The sequence below is a fragment of the Ictidomys tridecemlineatus genome, chromosome 11 (assembly GCF_052094955.1).
Source record: "Ictidomys tridecemlineatus isolate mIctTri1 chromosome 11, mIctTri1.hap1, whole genome shotgun sequence".
In the NCBI taxonomy this organism is placed as follows: Eukaryota; Metazoa; Chordata; class Mammalia; order Rodentia; family Sciuridae; genus Ictidomys; species Ictidomys tridecemlineatus.
The window spans coordinates 26867021-26893143 of record NC_135487.1 but is presented as its reverse complement, the minus strand read 5'-3'; the positions used below and the strand labels follow the sequence as shown (position 1 = coordinate 26893143).

The 26123-nt window shown below is 40.1% G+C and overlaps 1 protein-coding gene across 1 annotated transcript; it reads left to right on the top strand.

The window, feature by feature from the left end:
- The first annotated feature begins 1491 nt into the window (after window positions 1–1491).
- Window positions 1492–25796, top strand: Sf3a3 (splicing factor 3a subunit 3). The gene is made up of 17 exons (XM_005317842.4): window positions 1492–1682; window positions 1949–1996; window positions 4068–4120; window positions 4221–4326; window positions 7180–7252; window positions 7593–7684; window positions 8590–8672; window positions 10766–10904; window positions 11395–11463; window positions 11875–11942; window positions 12117–12224; window positions 12850–12919; window positions 15589–15753; window positions 15848–15958; window positions 17208–17298; window positions 24270–24325; window positions 25486–25796. Exons 1-17 carry the CDS (start codon window positions 1587–1589, stop codon window positions 25561–25563), a joined length of 1506 nt encoding a protein of 501 aa, XP_005317899.1. The 5' UTR covers window positions 1492–1586; the 3' UTR covers window positions 25564–25796.
- Window positions 25797–26123: the final 327 nt, after the last annotated feature.

Genomic DNA, 26123 nt, shown 5'->3' with positions numbered 1-26123 from the left:
GTCAAACTCAATTTATTTTTAAATTGAGGAAGTAACATGCATATGTTAAAGAAAAAAAAAACTTGATGCTATACTTTGGGTGGATACAAAGAAAATTTCCTTCCCATACCAGATCCTCAAGTATAATTTACATACCAGATCCTTCCCATACTAGATCCCACATATAATTAAAGTATAATTTACTTACCATAAAATTCATCCTTTTTTTTTTTCTTTTCTTTTTCTAATGCAGTGGGGATAGAACCCAGGGGTGCTCTACCACTGAGCTATATCTTCAGTCCTTTTCAATTTTTGTTGTGAGATAAGGTGTCTGGCTAAGTTGTGGAGGCTGGCCTTGAACTTGAAATCCTTCTGCCTCAGCTTCCAGAGTTGCTGGATTAAAAGTGTGCACCACCACACCCAGCTTAAGATTCATCCATTTGTAGTGTTTGATTCAATTAATCTTAGCAAATTTAATAGAACTACACAACTATCAACACAATTCAATTTTAGAACGCCATCACCCCCAAAAAAGGTGTTATTGGGTCCCTTTGTAATCATTTCCAATCTTAACTCCAGTCATAGCAACCACTCATCTACCCTCTGCTTCCATGGATTTGCTGTTGTGTACACTTCATCTGTACATACACTGTGTGATTTTTGAGTTTATCTTCTTCATGTAGAATGATATTTTCATGGCTCATCTTTGTAGCATTCCTTTATTGCTGAACAATAGCCCATTGTATGTGGTACCACATTATGTTTATCCATTCACCAGCTGGTGGAATCAGATTGCATCAATTTTGTGGAGTAATGTTATGAACATATGGATATATGTTTTCATTTCTCAGAATGGATTTTTAAAAATCCATATTGGGGGTTGAACCCAGGATGCCCTACCACTGAGCTACCTCCTGAGCCCTTTTAATTTCTTTGAGAAAAAGCCTCACTACGTCGATGAGGTTGGCCTTGAATATGCAATCCTTCTAAATCTCCCAAGTAGTTGGGTTACAAGTGTTTGAGCCCGGCTTGCCTTCATTTTAAAAGGCTCTACAGCGTTTCACTGCCAGGATATGCCATATTTTATTTAATGAGTCCCCTGCTAATGACTAGGAAGTTGTTTCCACATATGAATTTTGTTAAAAAAAACACCATCATCCCCATTTTACTGACAAAGACACAGAGGTCCACAGAAGATAAAAACGCTATCAGAGGTCACACTGAAAGCAAAAAAGTTCAAGTTCCAGTTTCCCAACTCCCATCCCTACTCTTCAATTTCTCAGTCCCTGACTGTCCAGCTGGCCCCAGCAAACCACAGGAAAACCAGAGCCTGCTTATCCTCAGGTTCTATGCCCCCTAGAGGCACCCGTGAACCTCTGGGCATCACGCCTTCACCTCCCTGACCAGCAGGTGGCACTGTTGCCATCTCGGCATCCCAGATTGAATTTCCTCCTGGTGTTCATTTTTCGAGTCCCCGAGGCACTTCCGGGATTCGCAGAACTTTGGTGTAGTCGGATGCACAGCGTGGGGACGCAAGCGCGTAAGGCGGCAGGAACTGCTTCCGGCCGTGTTGGTGGTCGGAATTGAGGTGTCGCGGCGAGGGGAAGATGGAGACAATTCTGGAGCAGCAGCGGCGATACCATGAAGAGAAAGAACGGCTCATGGACGTCATGGCCAAAGAGATGCTCACTAAGAAGTCCACGGTGAGTGGGGCCTAGTCAGGGGCTGGGCGGTGTTTAACCTCTGAGCGCTCCCTTGGGCCCCAGATCCTCCCCGCACTCTCCCCGCCTGCTGCCGGAGCTGCCTCCCCGCTCCCACCGGGGTCCCGTCTTCCTGGGGCCCAGCAGCCTGGAGGCTCCTCTGCTGCAGCCGCTAAGACCTGAGCGAGTAAGCTCCGTCCCGCTCGACCGGCCTTTCCTCCTCCAGAACTCAAACTAACGGCCCTGTGTCACCGTTTACCTTTCTTCAGCTCCGGGACCAGATCAACTCCGACCACCGCACCCGGGCCATGCAAGATGTGAGTGTCCCGCTGTCTGCTTCCTCTTGGGTCGGGGTGGGCAGGAAAAGAGGGCAGGTGAGCTGCGGGGTCTCAGCATGAGCCCTGGTCAAAGGTAACCGAGTTGGCCAGTCGCGGGTTGTCTGCTTAGGTTGTCCATAGGCTGCTGAATGTGAGGGTGCTGCGGCGTCCTTTCCTCACTTCTCTACGTGGGGAACTCATTCATTCTTCCTCGCTCGAGAAGATGATCTTTACAGCACGTCGAATCCTGTGGGGGTATAAAGAGTAGTTTTTAGGTATCCGTGACTCTGGTGCAGAAGATAACCGTGTCTTCTCAAAAACAGAGGAATGCTGTATACTTGTGTTTTTCCTCCCAGGATACTGTTTTAATAGTATTTTTGGCTTCTAAACTGCTTTTTCCTGCTGATAATGCAATTTCTTATTTTTTAAAAGTATCAATAATTATTAAGGCTGGTTGATGGTTAAATGGAGGCTTGTCATATTATACTTTTTGCTTTTAAGTATATTTGATATCTATTTAGAAAATAATGAAAGGCCTATGCAGAGCTTATGATTTTTAGGAGATAATTAGATTATAGGACTCCAGACCCTTATATAAGTTCCCAAATCCAAAATGCTCTGAAAACCAGGGAATGCTTTTTTGGGGGAGGAGGAGACAGTTCTCTTTATCAGATCTCCTTTGGCATTTAAACCTGGTCTGAATCAATGGGAGGCTTTTTGTGGTCTTTAATCCCATTTAATTACATAACACATAGATGTTATTGCAGATTTGTGTGTGTGTGTGTGTGTGCGCGTGTGTGTGCGCGCACGCTGGTGCATGTGCTTTTGCTAGGGCTTGAAGTGCAGAATTGTTAATATATGCTCAGCTTTGGCGCAGTGGCATACACCTATAATCCCAGCAACTCAGGAGACTGAGGCAGGAGGATCCCAAGTTCAAGACCAGCCTTGGCAATTTAGGGAGGCCCTGAGCAACTTAGTGAGACCATGTCTCAAAATAAAAAAGCTTGGGATGTAGCTCAATAGTAAAGCCCAAACCCAGGGCCTTAAACATGTTAGGAATGCCTTCTATCACATCCCCCAGCAACATATCTTTCTTATTCTAAATTTGGAAACAAATCTAGTCCCAAAAGTTTTGGAGAAGTGACTATCACCTGTTTAGCCCACGACTCGAGCTGGCTTCATAAATGAAGGTTCAAGATGTGAGAAGCCACTAGGGAGTTTTGAATTAAAGAGACAAGACTCTAATTTCCTTTAAACCAGCTCCAGGACGGCTCCTCCTAGCTCCAGCCTCTAGCCACCTATTGTGGTAGCAAGGATTACTGAAGAGGCTAGCGAGAGAGAGAGAGAGAGAGAGAGAGAGAGAGACAGAGAGACAGAGAGACAGAGACAGAGAACATGCCTGGGAGTGGACTTTTATTGGGGAACAAAAAATTCTGGGGAGAATCCCATCCAATGAAGATTAAGAGGGGCAGCATCCCAAGGTCAGGGGCGAGATGGGTCTTTGGGGTAGTGGTCAGACACGCCTCCACATGGACAAGCCTTTGGACCTGAGAAGGATGGGGAAAGCTCTGGACACAAAATGTGCCTAAGCGCCTCTCACCCAGCCAGGGAGGTAACTCAAATCATATGCAAGGATGGCCTCCCACACACCTGTACCATCTTTAGTTAATATTCTTTGACTCCAAAGGAAGCTATGTGCTGTTTTATTTAGCTTATGTGTTCCTCATTCAAGCTTTTTGAACCTCTTGAACCACCATTTTATCTTTGAGGGTCTTAGGTGGGAATGTCTGTTGGGTCAAAGGGGGATTAATCTCATACACAAAAGTTAGTTGTATGTAAAAATTGGTGTTCTCTTCCACTCTTCAAATCATATCACTTAATCATATCAACCTGGAACCAAAATACTAACCAGGAACCAAATTGTCTTTTTAAAGTTATTAGAAAGCACAGGAACTTTTAAGGCCATATCTCATGAGGTTTTCCTGGGGTTTGACCAAACAGCCCTTGTTGGTTGCTTAGCTCTACGGTTGCACAAATTGTTTCATTCTGATGGTTTGCAATTATCTTTCAGAGATATATGGAGGTCAGTGGGAACCTGAGGGATTTGTATGATGATAAAGATGGGTAAGTAACAGTCATAGATGGTCCAGGAGTTAATGCTTTTGAGGATCCATAGTTAAGAGACTGATTTTGTATGTTCTTTGGATTTTTCTTGAAATTGCAGATTACGAAAGGAGGAGCTTAATGCAATTTCAGGACCCAATGAGTTTGCTGAATTCTATAACAGACTCAAGCAAATAAAAGAATTCCATCGGAAGCACCCAAATGAGGTATGACCTGAGAAAGTATTTTCTCCCAACCTACCCAAAGAGAATACTAAAGAAACAATGTTAGGAAAATGAAAGTGTGCGGTTCAAATGTCCCTTCAAGAAAGAACTTGCCATTTAGCTGCAAGAAGCTTAGTTAGCTGACACTCTATTACTGTTTTTTTTAGGATCCCCCTCAACTTTTAAAACAAAGCACACTCATCCTCGGCAGCCCTCAGCCAGTGAGAGCATGGTAGGAACCCTAGGGCCTGCCTGTTTCTGTCCATTTTAAGGCTTCTTTGTTGAGTGATCTTTGCTACAGAGCTTCTCATTGGGTTGATCAAGATTTTGTCAAGTCTGTATCTAGTCTCTCTCTACCAAGTCCTGTTTCCTCCTCATTTTTCACAAGGACTCTGTCACTCCTAATAAATTGTTTGTGCTCCAAACTATCTTGACATCTTCTACTTAGAATATCCAACTAACACAGAGATACTGTATTCACTTTCAAAGTTCATCCGTACTTTTTAAGATTCAGCCCAGAGGAAGATATTTCATGAATATTTCATGAAATATCTTCCTAGTCTGCCTCCTTCAAATTGATCCTTTTTTTAAATGTATTTATTTTTTAGTTGGACACAATATCTTTATTTTATTTATTTATTTTTATGTGGTGTTGAAGATCAAACCCAGGGCCTCACATGTGCTAGGCGAGCACTCTACCGCTGAGCCACAATCCCAGCTCTCAAATTGATTATTCTTTATGAACCTATCATATTTTGTGAGATGAATGTCTGTCCTGCTGTATTCTTAGGATTATAGGGAGTAGGGATTATGATTCAGTTGTCTGGAACCCACTAAGCATTGCTGACCAAAGGAATTGTGGGAGAAGTGGGAGTAAGACTTGACTCAGGGAAGAGTGGAAAAGACTGTGACAAAGATTACTTTGAACCTTTATGCCTGTAGAACTGGAAAGTTGTTTGTTCTCTTAATAAAAATAAGGAAGAGAGAGTAGACAACAGGTTTTTACGTGTATAGATTTTTAAGTAGTGTTATATCTAGTTACAGGTGTCTTGTGAGCAGTTTGAATGAGGTGACTAGAGCTCATGTGAGAGATTTGATTTACATTTGGGGAATCATCACATGGGCTTGATGGTTGAAGTTATTAATCACAGCATTCTGGGAGAGAAAGAATATGAAAGGAGGGGCTGGGGATGTGGCTCAAGCAGTAGCGCGCTCACCTGGCATGCATGCGGCCCGGGTTCGATCCTCAGCACCACATACCAACAAAGATGTTGTGTCCGCCGAGAACTAAAAAAAAAAATAAATATTAAAAATTCTCCCTCTCCCTCTCCCTCCTCTCTCACTCTTTCTTTTAAAAAAAAAAAAAAAGAATATGAAAGGAGACTATCAGAGCTTTTCAGTATGCCATAGAGCACACTTAAAGTAGTTAACAGAAAAGAGCTTAGGAGGACTTTCATTACAAAGATCCTATTAGAAAGGCAGTTATGGTGTCAACTGTTGTTGATTGGTTGCTGCCAGGATTGCTGTTTTATTGGGGTAATAGGAATGAAATTTGGTCGTAGGGTAAAGGTAGATAATGGGTAAGTAGAAGTGTAGAGTGTGGAACGTATGTGACAGGCTGGCAGGAAATAGAAGAGGAAAAATACGAGAGTCAGAAGATAGGGCAGGAACAGATGGAAAAAGGAAGACATAAAAATACCAGAAAGGATAAGCTATTTATTGAAGTAGTATGGAGGTATATATTCTCACACATATGGAACCCTTTTTGGAGGACAGAGTATGATCTGCTAACCAGGGAGAAGACATGAGTACCATTCAATGTGTTCACCTTATTTCAGCCACAGTTGAAAGGTGATGAGGAATAAATATTAAATAAATGATTGAAAGGATGCCCAAGAAATATTACGTGAAAAAAGCAAGTCTGCTTATGAAAAAACAAAATTAAAATCTTTGTGCAGGAAGGAATGTGCTTATACAAATATATATATTTAAATATATAGAGCAATAATATCAAGGGTTTTTTGTGTGTGGTACTGCCTTTTTTTTTTTTTAACTCCCTCTGCTATTATTTTTTAATAATTATTTTTTAGTTTTATCTGGTGCTGAGGATCGAACCCAGTGCCTCACGCATGTTAGGTGAGTGCTCTACCTCTGAGCCACAACTCCAGCCCCATCTGCTATTATTTTTGTTTATTTATTTTTATGTGGTGCTGAGGATCGAACTTGTGCCTCACATGTGCTAGGCAAGCACTCTACCACTGAGCCACTCCTTTGTATTTTATTTTGAGACAGAGTCCCAGGCTGAACTCAAACTTACCATCCTCCCTCCTCAGTTTATAGACATGCTCTACTGCACTGTAGCAGCACTTCAGCAGCTTTTAGTCAAACAATACAAAAAAGAAAAAGAAGCTGGGTAAGTAGAACAGCTTATAATCCTAGCTACTCAGGAGGCTGAAGCAGGAGAATTGCAAGTTTGAGGTCAGCCTCAACAACTTAGCAAAACCCTGTCCCAAAATAAAATTTTAAAAGGGCAGAGGATGTAGCTTAATGATAGAGCACTCGCCTAGCATGTGTAATGCCCTGGATGGGTTTAATCCCAGGTAAAGAGAAGGAGTGAGGAAGGCAGTGAGTTTATAGGTTCTGTATGAAAAATGAAGACCAAATGTCAGAAGTCCAACTTTCTAGCCTCGGGTTGTAGCTCAGTGGTAAGAACATTTGCCTTGTGTGCACAAGGCCTTAAGTTCAATCCCCAGCACCATTTAAAAAAAAAGTCCAACTTTCTGTAATCCCCTTTTCTATGGAATTAAAACTTTTACATTGATATGCCCACCTGAGCTTTTTTCTCTTTTCCCTCAGATCTGTGTGCCTATGTCTGTGGAATTTGAGGAGCTCCTGAAAGCTCGTGAGAATCCAAGTGAAGAGGCACAAAGTAAGTAAGGCTTAACATTTTCCTTCATCACTAGAAAAAGTACAGGTTAATGACAGAGCTCAGATTGCCCACAGGACCTCAGAAAACTTGATAACAAGATTTTCTTGCTGGTTTTCCTTTAACTGGTTTCTGGGCTAGATTGGCATCCTAAATGGGTCATGTGCAAATTTGTTCATTTTGTCCTATCCAAATTCAAATTCAACAGCTTGGAAAGCTAAGGACTTTTCACTTTTAGGGAGGACATTTGGGTTCGGTGCCTCATGGAATTTGGGACAGGCAGTTCATTTGAAAAGGCGAGTCTGTAAGTATTCAAACCATTGACATTCCTGATTCCTTTTAGACCTGGTAGAGTTCACAGATGAAGAGGGATATGGACGGTACCTTGACCTCCATGACTGTTACCTCAAGTACATTAATCTGAAGGCATCTGAGGTAAGGCCCGGGAGGAGGGGGAGAGGTTCTCATTCTAGGAACTAAGTCAGGATGTTATGTTGAGTATCTAGACATGAAGCAATTAGAGCATTTTCCTTGGGTTATGTAACTGTTGAATAAATTAAAAGAGGTGATAAACTTTCTTGGAATGAAATGGTATTGAAAATTAAAATCAAGATTCTACTATAAATACAATAAGTGTATTATTTTATTCATATTAGTTTATTAATGCAACAAGCATTTTTTATTTTTGTAAAATATATATTTTTAACCCTTAAGTATTGATCAGATTCCTGTGTCGGGGGAACACAATGCTGAGTATGTGGGAGTTGCAACATGATTTTTACCAATGTTAGACAAATGTTTCTTTTCGTTTACTGTTCATTGACTCAATCTTTATTTTGTAGAGTTGTTTGTGTCTGATAGTCTACATGAGTCAGTGGGATTAACACTTGTAGGAATTAAATGGGAGGAAAGAAAAACTAAAGTGAGCTAGGCCTTGTTACTTTATTAGCAAATACTCAGTTTTCTCTTGTGGGTTTGTTGTTGCTGTTGTGCAGTGCCGGGAATCTAACCCAGGCCCTCAGCACATACCAGACAATCAACTCTAACTCTACCTCTGAGCTGCACCCCTCAGCCCCAAGAATACTCAATTTTGATCTCACTTATTTGAAGTTGTATTGTAACTTTTTTTCTTTTAGTTTTTTTTTTTAGAGAGAAAATTATAATATTTTTTTTTTAGTTTTTGGCGGACACAACATCTTTGTTTTATGTGGTGCTGAGGATGGAACCTGGGCCGCACACGTGCCAGGCGAATGCGCTACCGCTTGAGCCACATCCCCAGCCCTTGTATTTTAACTTGATGTAATCACTTAACTGATTCTTTTGGCCTTTTTTCTTTGCAGAAGCTGGATTATATCACGTACCTGTCCATCTTTGACCAGTTATTTGACATTCCTAAAGAAAGGAAGAATGCAGAGTATAAGAGGTAGGCATTCACAGCTTCCAGGTCTGTGCCAGATTGGATTAGAGGATAATGTCAAGTTTAAAGGAAGTTCTGAATTTTTTTGCCTAAAAGATGCACATGAGGGGCTGGGGATGTGGCTCAAGCGGTAGCGCGCTCGCCTGGCATGCGTGCGGCCCGGGTTTGATTCTCAGCACCACATACAAACAAAGATGTTGTGTCCGCCGAAAACTAAAAAATAAATATTAAAAAATTATAAAAAAAAAAAAAAAAAGATGCACATGAATGACTTCTAGGTTTATTGGAGGATGAGATTAAGTATTACAAATGATATGGTTTTCTTGGGATTTTTTTTGGAGGAGGGGCAGTTACTGGTGGTTGAACTTGGGGCACTTGACCACTGAGCCACATCCCTAACCCTATTTTGTATTTTATTAGAGACAGGGCCTCACTGAGTTGCTTAGTGCCTTGCTAAATTGCTGAGACTGGCTTTGAACTTGGCAATCCTCCTGCCTCAGCCTCCTCAATTGCTGGAATTATAGGCCTGCTTCACCATGCCCGGCTATGATGGTTTTAAAGCATTTGAATACTCTGGCTTTGAAAAAGGGTTTATTTGTTGCCAATACTGTTTTTATTTTTTTCTAATTATAGGAGGAAGTCTCCTGTTCAGGGAACTCTGTTTTTGGAGTTTAATAGGAAAAATTAGACTTTCTCAGCTTGCAGCTGAAGTGAGGTGCCTGGATGTGATATTAAATGGAAGCTTATGTTTGTGTTAATAATGCCCCTGATCAGTGATCCTGTACTCATAATCTCTTTTCATTTTCTTTTACCTAAAATCTTTCATTTGTGGGTTAAATTAAGACCTTTGTACTTGTCATTATGTCATAAGGATGAAAGGAGGTAGGGAAGAAGAGAATTAAAATCATGTTGGAAAAAGTAAATTTATAAGCTCATTTAAAAATAAGCATGGGAGCTGGGTGCAATGGTGCACACCGGTAATCCCAGCAGTGTGGAAGGCTGAGGCAGGAGGATCATGTATTCAAAGCCAGTCTCAGCAACTCAGCAAGACCCTGTCTCAAATTAAAATATAAAAAGGGCCAGGGATGGGCTGGGGTTGTTGCTCAGTGACAGAGCACTTGCCTCACATATGTGAGGCACTGGATTCGAACCTCAGCACCACATAAAAATAAATAAACAAAAATATTGTGCCCATGTATAACTTAAAAAAGAAAAAAGGGCCAAGGATGTGGCTAAGCACTCTGGGTTCAATTCCTGGTACCATAATAAGTATGTGGACAGGCTAGTGCCATAGCTCAGTGGCAGAGTGCTTGTCAAGCATGGGTGAGGCACTGGTTCTATCCTTAGCACCTCAAAAAATAAATAAAATAAAGGCATTCTGTTTATCTACAACAAATATAGGGGATATAGCGTGGTGGGAGAGCATTTGCCTAGCATGCATGAGGCCATGGGTTTAGTTCCTAGTACACAAAAAGAAAAAAAGTATTTGGCCAAGTGTGGTAACACCTGCCTGTATTTAATGACCAGGGAGACTGAGGTGGGAAGATTGTAAGTTTGAGGCCAGCCTCAGCACCTTTGCAAGAAACCCTGCTCCAAAATAAATAAAAGGGACTGGGGATGTAGTTTAGTGATAAAGCACTCCTGGGTTGAATCCCCAGTGTCCCTCCCCACAAAAGTTGAGAAGTAGGCTAGGGGTATAACTCAGTGGTTGTACATTTGTCTAGCAGGCATGAAGCCCTGGTTTTAATCCCAGCACTGCCAAATAATAATAATAATATAATAATGAGTGTTATTTCAAAAACTGTTATTATTAGAATTTTAAGTATACTCTACAGGGCATAGAAATATATCAAAGATAGAGGGCTGGAGATGTGGCTCAAGCGGTAGCGCGCTCGCCTGGCATGCGTGCGGCCCGGGTTCGATCCTCAGCACCACATACCAACAAAAATGTTGTGTCCGCCGAGAATTAAAAATAAATATTAAAAATTCTCTCTCTCTCTCCTCTCTCACTCTCTCTTTAAAAAAAAAAAAAAAAAGAAAGAAATATATCAAAGATAGAAACCCTGTTTGCTTTCTTTGTATTGCATGTTCCTCTGTAGATACCTAGAGATGCTGCTTGAGTACCTTCAGGATTACACAGATAGAGTGAAACCCCTTCAAGATCAGAACGAACTTTTTGGGAAGATTCAGACTGAGTTTGAGAAGAAGTGGGATAACGGAACGTTTCCTGGATGGCCGGTGAGCTTCCTTGGTGTTAGAGGTGCAAGTGGAGGATGAGCCAGAGAATTGAACTAATTGTTGTATTTTAATCTTGAGCCTCCACTTCAGAGCATTGGATGCCAGTCCCTTGGTATCAGCACTGGCCATGAGGTGTTCCCTACCAAGTGTGCTGGATTTTCTTTGTGTACCCTGCGACAGAGTTTATCAGGGACCATTTGCGTGGGCCCAGTATTTTCATCAGCTACATCATAATTGCTGTGTGGTTCCTGATAACCAAAAATGTATCAGATTTTGTGGTAGCAATCTATATGTTTTCACTTCTGGGAATAAGTTTGAGTTTTTCTGAAATTTCGAGGGAAAGACTGGATCATGTGCTTTTTTGCCTTGTTCCCATAGGAACTTGATCCTCATTAACATATGTATACGAAGGAAGCCATCCAGTACCTAATAATTTTAATGATTCCGTTTGCCTGAATCTTAATAAACATCATATTATTGTTCTTGGCAGAAAGAGACAAGCAGTGCCCTGACCCATGCTGGAGCCCATCTTGACCTCTCTGCATTTTCCTCCTGGGAGGTAGGTTTTTGTAGCAGTAGTACTGGTCTCACCTGTTCCTCTTACAAAGGAATAATTTTCTTTCCTGTCTTTAATGCCTTGACTCTAATAATATAAGTCACCATTTTGTGGGAGCAGGTATCTATAAGGAATGTGGAACATAAAAAGAAAAAATTGTATCTAAGTAGTCTGAAAACTCCAAAATGATTTTTGTACATTAAGCTATAGTAGTGGTAAGGGAATACGACCAGTTTAGTTAAGTATGAATATGACTACCGTGTCAGTCCTGTGAAGAGTTTCAGCTTTCTGCTAGGGGATTAGGTATGGAATGTGTGCTCTTAGCCATACCCTTAAGAACTCAGATCCATCAGCCTGAATTAGTAGTTTACCAAAATGTATCCATATAATGTAGTAACTTATTTCTTTGTACAGGAGTTGGCTTCCCTGGGTCTGGACAGATTGAAGTCTGCACTCTTAGCTTTAGGCCTGAAATGTGGTGGGTAAGAGACTGTTGTTTTGGTTTTTTTCCATCAAGGCTGTCTTGTTTGTCATGTTTGTGTGATCCTGTAAGTAGCTGATTACTTTTTTTTGGTCACCCCATCTTTAAAAAAAAAAAAAGCAAAACTGGGTTTAGTAAAGTCACCCTGATGTTCTCTGCCTTCCTATCCTTTTAGGACCCTAGAAGAGCGAGCCCAGAGGCTATTCAGCACCAAAGGAAAGTCCCTGGAATCTCTTGACACCTCTCTGTTTGCAAAAAATCCAAAATCAAAGGGCACTAAGAGGTGAGTGGCTCAGGTGGCACATTTGCTGTAATTCTCAAATTTTGTTTCCATGCAGAATTTTACCACAGTGGAGAATTTTCATCTATCTATCTATCTACTTATATGTGTATGTATTTTGATTCTAGGGATCGAACTTAGGGGTGCCTTATCACTGAGCTACATCCCCAGTCCTTTTTATATTTTTTTTCCAATTTTCACAACAACCCTGAAAAGTAGTTATTATCCTGATTTTTCAGATGAGGTTTCACAAAAATTGTAGAGTGTAGTAACTGTGTCTTGCAGTTACTAAGTAGCAAGAGTTAGTGTTTTTGATCCAGGTCTGCCTACATGCAGAGCTGGTTCTTCTTTACCACATTTCCTTCATAAATATAATGATGTCAATTGAAATGGTCTTAACAGGTCTCTCATCTTGTGGATGAGTTCAAAAGGGAAGCCTCCATGCATTCTAAGAAATAATCTCAGGACTTCCATGAGTCCTAAAATGAACAGAGCATTAGTTTTCATAGCTATTTTCTTCTATACTTGTAATTTTTAATGCAAATGTAATATAAATGTTCCCAGACTGAGGAAACAAAGTTCGGGGTGAAAGAACTCCTGAGTGATATAGCTTGTTTCTTATTCTTAGAGACACTGAGAGGAACAAAGACATTGCTTTCCTGGAAGCCCAGATTTATGAATACGTGGAGATTCTTGGAGTGAGTACTCTGCTGGATTTAGTTCGCGGCTAGCACAGACAGGAACGGTTCAGTCACTAGGGAAAATTCTCGGGGAGTTTAAATTAAAGACACAGACACACAGTTTTACCTTTAAACCTGCTCCTGAATGGCTCCTCGAGCTCTCAGCCTCAAGCTCCTCGGGGGGCAGCGAGGTTTTACAGAAGAGGCCAGAGAGGGAGAGAGAGAGAATATGCTAGGGAGAGGGCTTTTATTGGGGAACTAAAAATACTGGGGAAAATCCCATCCAATGAAGGTCAAGGGGGTCATTGTTGCAAGGTCAGATGAGATGATTGGATCCCAGGATAGTGGTAAGATGCGTCTCCACACGGACACGTTCTCGAGCCCAAGAAGGGTGGGGAAAGCTCTGCCACATTTCTGCGACTGAATGCCTCACACCCAGCTGGGGAGGAATCTCAAGTCATGTGCAAGGATGGTCTCCCACAGCTGGGGGCTATGAATAGGAGTAAGAGAGAAGGGGTAGGTTCCCCCCCTCGCCCCTTCCCCCCCGCCGACCCCCTGCCCCACCACCCCCAGGTCATAAGGGGAAGGAGTAGGTAATAAATTAGTTCAGTACAAAATAGGATTCTCTTGGTCCTTGGACCTTCTGTAGATTCCTGTTCTGTTGTTGGGTAATATTCCCACAGCTACCCAATTCCTGTAAGACCAGGTAAAGAGAATAGATTCCCCTGCCAATATAGTAACCATAACAGTACAAACTCTTTGCCTGAACTTCAACATATGCCAAGGGGTGGCACAAGAAGCAGATTGTCAAAAGACAAGTAAGAAAAAAGCCACCCACAGAAGCTTTTGATATGAAGTATTATGGAAAGGCTTTTCTTAGATGTCAGGAAGATTCTGAGAAATTTGGGTAGGGTAGCTTGATGCAGCAGAATTAAGTGTTGAAAGATGGTTAGAGGGGAGAAAGGCCTGGCCTGCCCAGGATGCCTGTCTCAAGAGAAAGAAGGAGGAATGGGAGAACCATTTCTTTCTTTCTCTTTTTTTTAGTGCTGGGGATTAACTCAGGGCCTAGTACATACAAGGCAAGCACTCTACCAACTGAGCTATTTCTCCAGCCCCACATCTCTTCCTTTCTGAGAAGAGAAGGGGAAGAAAGTGCTATACTCATTCAGAGAAGATGCATAGTCTCAGGGAGTCCTCCATACAATCTATTCTGCCATGTCTGCTATGTGCAATTCCCAGCTGCTCTTGGAACAATTCCCTTTGCAGGTGCTCTCAGAGCTGGCCCAGAGAATTTTTTTTTTTTTTTTTTTTAAAGAGAGAGTGATAGAGGGAGAGAGAGAGAATTTTTTTTTAATATTTATTTTTTAGTTATTGGCAGACACAACATCGTTGTTTGTATGTAGTGCTGAGGATCGAACCCGGGCCACACGCACGCCAGACGAGCCTATCGCTTGAGCCACATCCCTAGCCCCCAGAGAATTTGTTTACATATCTTTGTCAGTTGCCATGGACATGTTCATTCTGCCCTTGTTTGAGGACCCTGCTATTTTGTGGCTGTGGAACTTGTTGATTCTCTTATGATTGCTTTCAGTGAAAGGCTAGCCAGATATTAAACCCTGAGTACACACATTATCCATAGTGAACAAACTTGGCTGTCCTAGTATGTTCAGCAGACTGAGTTACCAGTCCTCTGAAGATTGGCTAGGTGGCCATGGGCATCATGCTGTTGACAAAATACTCACTACTGTGTCCCTTCTCTGAGAGCATCTCACCTTGCCTGCCAGGAGGTGGCACCTCTCTTTGGAATTCCAATTTCAACTAGTGGTTTCCAGAAGTTGCTCTCATGCACCAATAAGATTTTTGCCATTGATTGACATCTGTTGATTTCCAGACATTATGCTAAATTTTGGGGTACAATAGTGTATATTCTCATGGGCTCTTGCCTTAAACTCATATTGTTGTCAAGGGAGACAAATAATTGTAATGTGAACATGGCATAATACACTGAGATTTAGTTTTCTAAGCAAAAAGAGGGAGAAAAGGTGTTGCAAGTTAGAGGAAACAACAAAGACACAGGTACAACATTATGAAAGGAAATTGCATCTTCCTGAAATAAGTTAATTGGTCTGTAGTATGCTTTGTTGGGGAAGGAGTGGTCAGAGAAAATTTTGGAGAGTTATGATGGAAATTTGGACTTCGTCTAAACTGTCCTATAAACTGTAGGAAACCAATAAAATTCTTTAAGGGCTGGGGGTATTGCACTGTGGTAGAATGCTTACCTGGCATGTGTGAGGCTGTGGGTTCAATCTCTGACACTGCAAAAAGAAAAGAAGGGGAAAAATCCTTAAGGAGGACAGTACACCATTGGATTTGCTTTTATTAATAGATAGATATGGCAGCAAAATTGAAACTGGTTTGGAATGGGGATACCTGGAATGAGTTGGAAGTTCATCACCTTGATTAGGGTAGTAACAGCAGGAAGAAGAAATGACTGGTTCAGGAAATGTTTCAGTAGGACCTGCTGAAAAGGAGTTCTGGTAAGATGGCAGGACTTACCCTATTCTACAACAAAGAACCTAATCCTTGGAAATGAGGTGTCAGCAAGGGTTATAGGAAAATAGGAAATTTCCGTTTTTGTTCTGCACTACCTTGTCCTGACTTTCCATTTCCTTTATGACCTTCCTTAGGAACAGCGACAACTTACTCATGAAAATGTACAACGCAAGCAAGCCAGGACTGGAGAAGAGCGAGAAGAGGAGGAGGAAGAGCAGATTAGTGAGAGTGAAAGTGAAGATGAAGAGAATGAGATCATTTACAACCCCAAAAACCTGCCCCTCGGCTGGGATGGCAAAGTTAGTCCCACACTACCACTTTCTCCATTCCCCAACCTTTGAGCAGATGCAAACCTTAGTAAACTGATGCTTTTTTTCATTTGGTTTCTTTTAGCCTATTCCCTACTGGCTGTATAAGCTTCATGGCCTGAATATCAACTACAACTGTGAGATTTGTGGAAACTACACCTACCGAGGGCCTAAGGCCTTCCAGCGGCACTTTGCTGTAAGGAATTCAGAGCCTTATTTCCTGAGAATGAAGCAGAAACATGAGACCTTTAGAGAAGGACAGAAGCAACCCACGAGGACCACTAGTTTCTAGAGCTGAAGGGAAAAAGAATCCATGGCATTTGGCCCTTGGCACCAATGCTTGCCTTGAATACCTGAGACGGTTTCTGGAAGCATTCTACCACTCAGCTATTGGGCATCATTTCGGTTTCCTCTTGCTATTCTTTTATTTCTCTTTTGTTTCTACTAGCATCTTAGATCATTTCTGACCCTAGATTATTACTCTGCAAGGTTCTGAAATTTATCAAGCAATTCTTGAGACAAGGCACTGTCTGGGTAGTACTCTAGAAAATGGACTCACCCTTGTTTCATTTCTGCCTTCAGTTCTTAGTACTTGGAAGGAAATTTTCCATATGCTAGACCAAGGATGGTGAATCTGTATTAAACTCCCCTAGGTCCATGCTGTTAGTTGATCCTAGGGTCCTTTCTTCTGAGTCTCTTGCCCTGAATCTTTCTTAATACCACTGAATGATTGGGTTTGGCATCTAGAATAAAGCCCATGACATTTGCCATCCGAGAGCCAAAATTGTCATTATTTTAGCATCTTTCCCTACTCTCTTTCACATCCTCTCTTCTACCTAATACTATGTTCTCCTTTACTTACAAAGATGATGCCTACCTGCCATCATATCCCTTATGCTGGTGGTGGATGTTGCTAGGGCTGTCAGCTTCTCCCATAGCACAGTAGGCTACAGGTTAGAATTGTTTTTCTGTGGTTTTGACCCAGAGATTTTGTCTGTAAGACAATTGAATCTAGAATCTAGGTTTTGTGAATCTGAGACTGTGCAATTTGGCTTTGAAATATCAACCCAGCCAGGCACAGTGGTACATGCCTGTAATCCCAGCAGCTCAGGAGGCTGAAACAGGAGGATTAAGAGTTCAAAGCCAGCCTCAGCGAGGCGCTAAGCAACTCAGTGAGACCCTATCTCTAAATTACAGAATAGGGCTGGGGATGTGGCTCAGTGATTGAGTGCCCCTGAGTTCAATCCCTGTGCTAAAAAGAAAAAAAGAAATATCAACCTATTGTCAGTCATAGCCAACTATTTATAAATATAAACCACTAAAAGAATGCTGCCTTTAGTTGGGAGTCTTTTGCACAGGTTCAGGGTAGAGTTTATGAATAAAATAGTTAGTGCTGTGCTTCAGTTGTTTCCATTTTACATTGTTCTTTTGTTTTTCTGTTCCAGGAATGGCGTCATGCCCATGGCATGAGGTGTTTGGGCATCCCAAACACTGCCCACTTTGCTAATGTGACACAGATTGAAGATGCTGTCTCCTGTAAGTAAGCTTGTTGACTGCTTTCTAGTCCAGACCAAGTGGGCACTTCTCTTGCGATTCACTCTCCCAGTACCTGGTGTATCTAGGTCCAGGGGCAGTAGGCTGTGGATATATAAAAGCTAGAGCATTCATATAATTGCTGCTTTTTTGAAGGAAGTGAGTTAGCAGTACTGATTATTTCCCCCCTTGAGAAGATTGCAGTGCAGAGTTATAACAAAGCTTTTGATTGACCTGAATTTGTGAACTCCCCTGTATGCAAGATTGAGTGAATGATCGCATTTTTATTTCTATGAATTGGTTTTAATTTAAGAACCACTGATATAAAGGGGGAAAAGTAGAAATGCTTTGTGGAGAAAGAGTGAAGTGGAGTGCTCATCAGGAAATGTGCTGCCAAAGCACCCAGGGTCCCTCAGTCCAAGGCTTCCTTCCTTCCTGACAGTAGTAGTTTTTTCTACCATTAACATCTTCCTGGCAGACTCTTTTCTTTCTGGTTCATCTCTTTTCTGTCAAGTTTCACTTGAGGCTGATAAAACTAAGAAAAAAGGGACTTTACCACTCCACTGTTACATTACAGGTGCTCACTCTCTGCTGCATTCAGCCTGCTGCTCAGCTTTCTTGCCCAGCCAGCTCCCTTGGCTCCCATCTCAGGTTGTCAGATGGCTCCATGGCCAACCCAAATAGAAGTAACTCTCTGAAGAGCTCCTTGATCCTGATTTAACCCATGGATTCTGGGGACTCTTCACTGCATTTTTTGTGTGTGGTTAGCTTTAGGGACTTCTCTCCTTGCTTTCATACCTTTCCTTAATAATTTTCCAAACAGGATCCAAAGTGTTTCCAATAAGAGTCATAACATGTCTTATTGCCGTATTACCTAATTAGCTTCTTCTTTTTTTTTTTTTTTTTTTTTTTGGTGTTTGTACTGGGGATTGAACCCAGGGCCTTGTGCATTATTTGAGGCACGCACTCTATCAACTGAGCTATATCCTCAGCCTCCCTAATTAGCTTCTTTACATTCCCATTTTTGCCCTTTACTTTGTTGGGAGAAAATTAAAGTAGTAATAAAATTTCATAGAATGAATCAACACCATATTTTGAATGCAATTCTTATCTTTAGATGTATTTTTTTTATTTCTGCAGCACTAATAAATAGATCACAAGGGGCTAGGGTTGTGGCTCAGTGGTAGAGTACTTACTTAGCATGTGTGGCACTGGGTTGGATCTTCAGCACCATATAAAAATAAATAAAGATATTATGACCATCTATAACAAAAAAAAGTTTATATTAAAAAAATAGATCATAGTTTTGTTTTCAGTTGTTTATGGCCCTTTATTTAATTTATTTTATTTTTATATGCAGTGCTGAGAATCGAACCCAGTGCCCCACACATGCTAGGCAAGTGCTCTAGCACTGAGCCATAACCCCAGCTCCACAGTTCATTTTTCTGTATTTTTTATTTCCTACAATTTGCCTTAGTTAATTTATTACTCTTCACTTCTTAGTTAGTTTATTACTCTTCAGGACATAAGAATAAGCTTAGATCAAGCCCTGGCTTTGAACTCAAGATCCTCCTGCCTCAGCTTTCCAAGCTGCTGGGATTCCAAGTGAGCACTACTGCACCCAGCTTGTACTAACTTGTAAAATAGGTGTAGTTGAAGAAAGGCAAGTATTTCTCAGAAGTTGTTAAAATAATTATAAGATTTTACCACTTTTTCTTTTCTCAGGAATTGAATACAACAGCATTCCTAAATTGTTTCATACTAGATAATAGATAATTTAATGTACTGATTTAACTTGTTAGGATTCTGTTGAGAAGTTTTGTATTTATATCCATAAATAAGATAAGCTTTTTTTTTTTTTTGAGACATAGTCAAGTTTAGTGATCAGAACCATATTTATGACATAAAATGGATTAGATTATGTGCTGTATTCTTTTCTGTTGCTTGAAACTTGCTATTTTACACAGATATGTAGTCCTTTATACAAGGAACTGCTCTAAGAAAATGTTTATTTAATAACTATCGTAATTTCTTATGACAAAGTAGAGAACCACATGTTTCATATCTATTCTGAGTTTTATTATTTTTCCTAATAATACTTTCTGTGATCTTGTTTATTCCTTTCTTAAATCTTTAATCAAGAACTTTATTCTCTTTGTTGCTTTATTCTTTCTAATACAAACATTTACTAGATGTCATTCTATAGGGACTTCATTAGAAATATCTGGTTTTGATATGTTGTACTTAGAGCTTTATTTAGTAAAGATGTTTTCTCTGAGCTTGTTTCCTTGCTTGCTTGCTCTTTTCTTGGTACTAAGGATGGAACCCAGGGGTGCTGTGACTGAGCTGTATTTTCTGTACTTTTTATTTTATTTTGAAATATGGTCTCACTAAAAGTTGCCAACAGGGCTGGAGCTATAGCTCAGTGACAGAGCACTTGCCTAGCATGTGTGAGGCACTGGGTTTGATCCTTAGCACCGCATTAATAAAATAAAGGCATTCTGTCATCTACAACTATAAGAAATAAATTAGGGCTGGGGATGTGGCTCAAGCGGTAGCGCGCTCGCCTGGTATGCGTGCGGCCCGGGTTCGATCCTCAGCACCACATACCAATAAAGATGTTGTATCCGCCGAGAACTAAAAAAAAATAAATATTAAAAAAAATTCTCTCTATCTCTCTCTCTCCTCTCTCACTCTCTTAAAAAAAAAAAAAAAAAAGAAATAAATTAAAAAAAAAGTTGCCAAGAATACCTCAGCCTCCCAAGTTGCCGGGATTTACAGACACGTGCTACTGTGGCTAACTTTTTTTAGTTTTAAAAAGTAATTAAACAGTTGGGGTGTGAGGGGGAAATAGAAGTTCAGTGGATTAGAGAAAGGACAATAAAGGGAAGAGGGAGATAGGAATAGGAGAGACAGTGGAATGGACCTGACATAACTTTCCTATGTGCATGTGTGAATACAACTCAGTGAATCTCAACATCCTCTACACCCACAAAACTGGAATCCTAATTAGAATAAGACATACGCCATGTTTATATAAATATGTCATAATAGATTTCACACTCATTTATAACTAAAAAGAACAAATAATTTTTTTAAAAAAAGTAATTAAGCGGGCTGCGGTGGTGCACACCTGTAATCCCAGGGACTCTGAAGGCTGAGGCAGGAGGATTCCAAGTTCAAAACCAGCCTCAGCAATTTAGTGAGACTTAGCAAGCAACTTAGCAAGACACTGTTTCTAAATAAAATATAAAACTGATCCCAGATGTAGCTCAGTGTTAAAGCACCAAGAAATAAAAATTATTTTAAAGAATACTTTTAGGGGCTGGGGTTGTGGCTCAGTGGTAGAATGCTTGCTTAATATGGGTTCGATTCTCAGCACCACATCTAAACAAATAAATAAAGGCCCATCAATAACTAATAAAAAATTTTTTTATAAAAGAGTACTTTTAATCCTGATTGTTTGAACTCTTTAATAATTTTATTTTTCTTGGCCCTTGCTGAAAGGTGTAGAATTTCTGTCTTTAGGATGGTTTTTTTTGTTTGTTTTTGTTTTTTGTGGTGCTGGGGATGGAACCCAGGCTCTTGAGCCTGCTAGGCAAGCGCTGGTACCACTGAGGTACATCCCCAGCCCAGGATATGTTGTATTTTTGCATCCAAATATATATCAACGATTTGTTGAAAAGAAGTACTTCTCTCCATATGTTGATTGGTTTGTTCTTCCTGCAGTGTTCAAGTCTTTAGTTTTATACTTTATAATCTGTTCATATTTAATTCTGATAGGAACATTTTATACTTAAATTTTATTTCTTGTATTTCTGCCAGCTTTGCATATAATTTATTGTGTTGTTTAAGCCATGTAAACTCAATTTTGTAACTTTATTAATCACTCCCATTGTGGTTTATTGCCTTTACTCAGTCACATTGTTTCTTAGGTTCTGTTACACTCAGACTTTTTCCCCAGCCATCAAAAGTTTGGCAGCATCAGGCAGTGACACATGCCTGTAATCCCAGCTGCCTGGGAGGCTGAGGCAGAAAGAGAGTAAGTTCAAGGCCAGCCTGGCAACTTGGCAAGTCCATGTCTCTAAAAAATAATAAAAATAAAGTTTGGAAGCAAGAGTTGTCTGTTTTTAACCCAGTCATCAATACTCTTGGTTATATAGTGATATTAAGCTTTTTATACTAAGTATATTAATTGCTCTATTTATATTTTTTCCTTTCCTGGGAAGAATATCTTGGCTTTTGTTAGGTTTGTTTATATTTCTCATTTACACAAATTATATAGTAGACTTGAAACTATCTATTTTGCACAGATATTTTAATATACATTATTTGGTTGAATTATGCATACATGGTGATTATATCTTGATTATCTGAAGCACTATAAATTCTATGCTTTTTTCATTCCCATAATGATTCTGTAGATATTATTTTGTCTTCAATCTATTTTTTATCATTTTGTTCAAAAAAAATTTGTTTTTCTCCTTTTATTTTCCCATCATCTTTTCAGGACCCTTTACCCTAGGATTTGGTTGATGGATTCTGTCAGGTTCTCTATGTTTTGATGTGTTCTGTTCAAGGTTGAAGTTGGATCAAAAACATTTCCAGTAGGATTTCATGTGGTTAAGAATGCAGGGTTAGGAGCCAGGTGTGGTGTTGCACGCCTGTAACCCAGCAGCTCAGGAGACTAAGTCAGGAGGATCAGGAGTTCAAAGGCAGCCTCAGCAGCGCTTAGCAACTTAGTGAGACCTTGTCTCTAAATAAAATACAAAATGGGGGTGAGGATGTGATTCCCCCCACAAGAAAGAAAAGAAAAAAAAAGGCTAGGATTGTGGCTCAGTGATAGAGCATTTACCTGGCATGTGGGAGGACCTGGGTTTGATCCTCAGCATCACATAAAAATAAAAGTGTTGTGTTCATCTATAACTAAATTTAAAAAAAAAATGCAAACTCCACAGAAGCAGTCTCTTGGGGCAGGGGATATGGCTCAATTGGTAGAGTGCTTGCCTCATAAGCACAAGGCCCTAGGTTCAAACCCCAACATCACACACACACACACCCAAAAAAAAAAAAAAAAATCCAGAGAAGCAGTCTATTGGAGTTCAAGCTAACACTTTACCACTTAACTAGCTGTGAGACTCCTGGGCAAGTTACTTCCCTTAGCCCCTCGATTTCTTCATCTATAATACTATATCTACTTCATGAAGTTGTCTTGAAGTTTAAGTGAAGTAATAGCATGGGTGAATGTTCATAACCACACCATAACATAACATGTATCTAGTGACTAAATGTAAGCTGTCATCATCCTCATCTTCATTTCTAGGCTATTTTTAGAGTTTGAGGAGTAAAATCTAAAGTCACTCGTTTTTTATTAAGTTTAATATTACTAGTTATCATTTATCAAGTGCCTACTGTGTGGCTAATAAAAAAGAGATATTGTATACTTAGTCTTAAGAACAACCAGTGAGGGCTGGAGCTGTAGCTTAGGGTCAGAGCTCTTGCCTAGCATGCATGAGGCATTGGGTTTGATCTCCCAGTACCACATAAAAATCAACAAATAAAGGCATTCTGTCCATCTACAACTACAAAAAAAAAAAATTTAAAAAGAACAACTAGTAAAGTAGTGTGTTACCTACATTTTCAAAAGAATCCATAGAAGTTAGGTAATTTTTCCAAAGTCAAATAGCTTGTACATGGAAAAAGCCAGGGGTCAAACCCATGAACAGTCTTTTTTCCTTCCTCCATACTGTACTTCTTTCCTTTGTTTTTTTTTTTTTTTTTTTTTTTTTTTTTTTTTTTTTTTTGAGGTGCTTATGTTTGCTTAGAAAGTGCTCTGCCCCGAGCCACATTTCCATCTTATTTATAATGGTAGCATAGTTTATTTACATGTTTTTAAGGAAATCCATGGATATTATCTGTAAAAGTAATTTCTTTACTAAAATCATGATATCCCTTATCTATCTGTGGGTTTTTTGTGTTTTTTTTTTATTGTTCAATATCCCATCAAAAACAGGAAATTGAGTTAGTTTTCTTGACTTATTCTTAGTGAACTCACTCAGGCCCCCAGTGATGATCACATTCTTTCCTAATGACTTCCAGATTTCTGTGAAGAGTTACATATCCACTACTGCTCTACCCTTTTCCTCCATTGTTTTTTGTTTTATTTTGTTATTTAGGTACCAGGAATTGAACCCAGAGGCACTTAACCACTCAGCCACATCGGCAGCCTGTTGTTTATATTTAGAGACAGAGTCTCAAAAGTTTCTAAGGCTGGTTTTTGAACTAAAGATCCTCCCGCCTCAGCTTCCTGAGCTGTTTGGATTATAGATGTGTGCCACACATAATCTATTCTTGAATTGTCAGAATTTTTATTTTAATGTCTCTGTGATCTGTTGAATCATTTTACCTTTCAGACTCTGGCTACCATATTTTTGCTTTTTTTTTTTTTTTTTTCTCTTTTTTTTAATTGGTGTGTTATAGTTGTATATAATGGTGGAATTCATTGTCACATATTTGTATATACATACCGTATAACAATATAATATGGCCCATGTATTTCTCCTCTTTTTCTCTGAATTTGAAATATATGTATCAGACTTTAAGTAAATATATTTGATGATATCAAATATTATTTTCCTCTCCTTTACGGACTTGAAGGCAGATCGATTTCTTTTGTAATTCCCAGGGGTTGTTCCACATTAACTTCTTTCTTCAAGAGTGTCAATTCTCAGTTCTAAGAGATCTTTTGTTATATTTGATCTACCTTTTCTTTCAAAACAAAGCAATATCAGGTAAATTTTGCATCAAAAGTTTTGTCTATAGGAAGTTCAGAACCAAATTCCAGTTTGGAGCAGGTAAAGGTCTCAAAGGCAGAGGAGAGGGGGATTTTTCTGGGAGTGGGGAGTGTTGTGGCACTATTTACCAGTGGAATGACACTAGTGAGTCCTGATTGCTGCTTATTTCTCCTCCTGCAGTGTGGGCCAAGCTGAAACTTCAGAAGGCTTCAGAAAGATGGCAGCCTGACACTGAGGTGGGTGTTAGTGGGGACAGCATCAGGTGACAGAGTTCCCTCACCATGTAGAAGGGAGGTGAAAGTGGTCCTTGGTTTACTTTAATAGCAAGTATAATATGATAAGTCTATCAGTCGACTCCTGAGGTATAAACCTAATTTAGTTGTAATATCTGTTGATATCTGTTACACTTTGAATCTATAGAGAGATTGTATTCTCCCATTGAAATATTGAATGGCAAGCAGGTGGACTGCATCTCTTGTCCTGCCATGGGAAATAATAAACTACGGAATCTTATGTCATAATTAGGTCTCCTTTGGGGGGGGGGAACATTCCACAAGAAATGAACCTCTCACAGGAGTGAGAAATGTCCTTTTGGTCTCAGTCATCATCCACGCACCAGGTTTCAGGGATGGGAAATGACATGTATATGAAATATGGTAGTGACTGACCCCAAGCTCCATAGGGACTGGCCATAGCTTCCCTTTCTTTGAGGTTGGGGTTTTAGTATTTCTTTTTTAGTGGGGCATGAGGGGAACAAACCTTTCTAGCTGTAGTGTAGAACTCCAATATATAAAGCAGAATTATTCTGGAAGTGGGGAAACTCAGCCTTCTTGGCCTCCCTGTCAGCCTCTACAGTAGTCCTGGGCAAAGATAGGGTTCTTGGGAACCATTTGAAAAATGTTGTCCTGGGTCATCCTTTCTCAACCAGAGTTTCTTATTTTAAACACAGGAAGTGATGAGAATGAACTCTTAACTCAGATACCCTAAGGATGTATTATACCCTTCTGGATAGCTAGAAGAGAATTTAATTCTCTATGGAACCCCAGTTGAGAAAGACTGTCTTAGATAAATGCCAAACTCAGAGTACTAGGGTATAGCTGGGTGCTATGGATCATGCTTGTTTTCCCACCACCTCGGAAGGCTGAAGCAGGAGGATCACAAATCCAAGGCCAGCCTGGGCAACTTTGTGAGACTTAATCTCAAAATTTAAAAAGAGCTGGGGATATTGCTCAATGGTAGAGCATCCCAGGGTTCAATACCTAGTGCCAAAAAAAAAGAAGTAATAGTACTAGGGTATGCCATGGAATTTGATTAGGTGAGCTCAGGTACCCAGAGATTATTTCTAGTTGTTTCTTTTGAGGAGTTTAGCTAACAAAGTATACCCCTTCTTTTTTAGGAAGAATATGAAGACTCTAGTGGGAATGTTGTGAATAAGAAGACATATGAGGATCTGAAAAGACAAGGACTGCTCTAGAGCACAGGACAGAGCTCAGCCTTTGGGCTTGCCCAGGCTTCTCTGAGGTCTGCTTTTTCTATTTCTCTCAACCAAATGCTTTTAAAGACTCTACTACATAGTCTTCTGGTCTAACATGCATCTTGTAGAAACAAGGCATGCTGGCAGATTACAGGGTTGAGATGTGTTTTATCTTTGTTTTATATTAAAAAAAAAAATCCTGTGGGAAAATAAAACTAATCCCTTGTTCTAAATGTGTTTTTTCCTGAAACCCAAGATTTGGGACTAATGTAATACTTTAGTTATTAATGCCTTTCTACGTCTTTTCACCAACTTTAGTAGTAGCCGAGATTTAATGAGCACTTGTTAATGCCAAATATATTATCTTAGGTAATTCCGACCTAAACTCTTTCCTCATCCCACACCTTTGCTGTCACTTCCCCAAAGGAGCATCACTCTAGGGTGATCCCTGCCCTTTGTTGAAATCAGTCATCAGTGCTCCATACACAGGAAGAAAGGAGAGGGTGGGCAAGGGATGCTCTTAAGGACTAATTTAGAGGCTTGGAATTTAACTCAGTGGC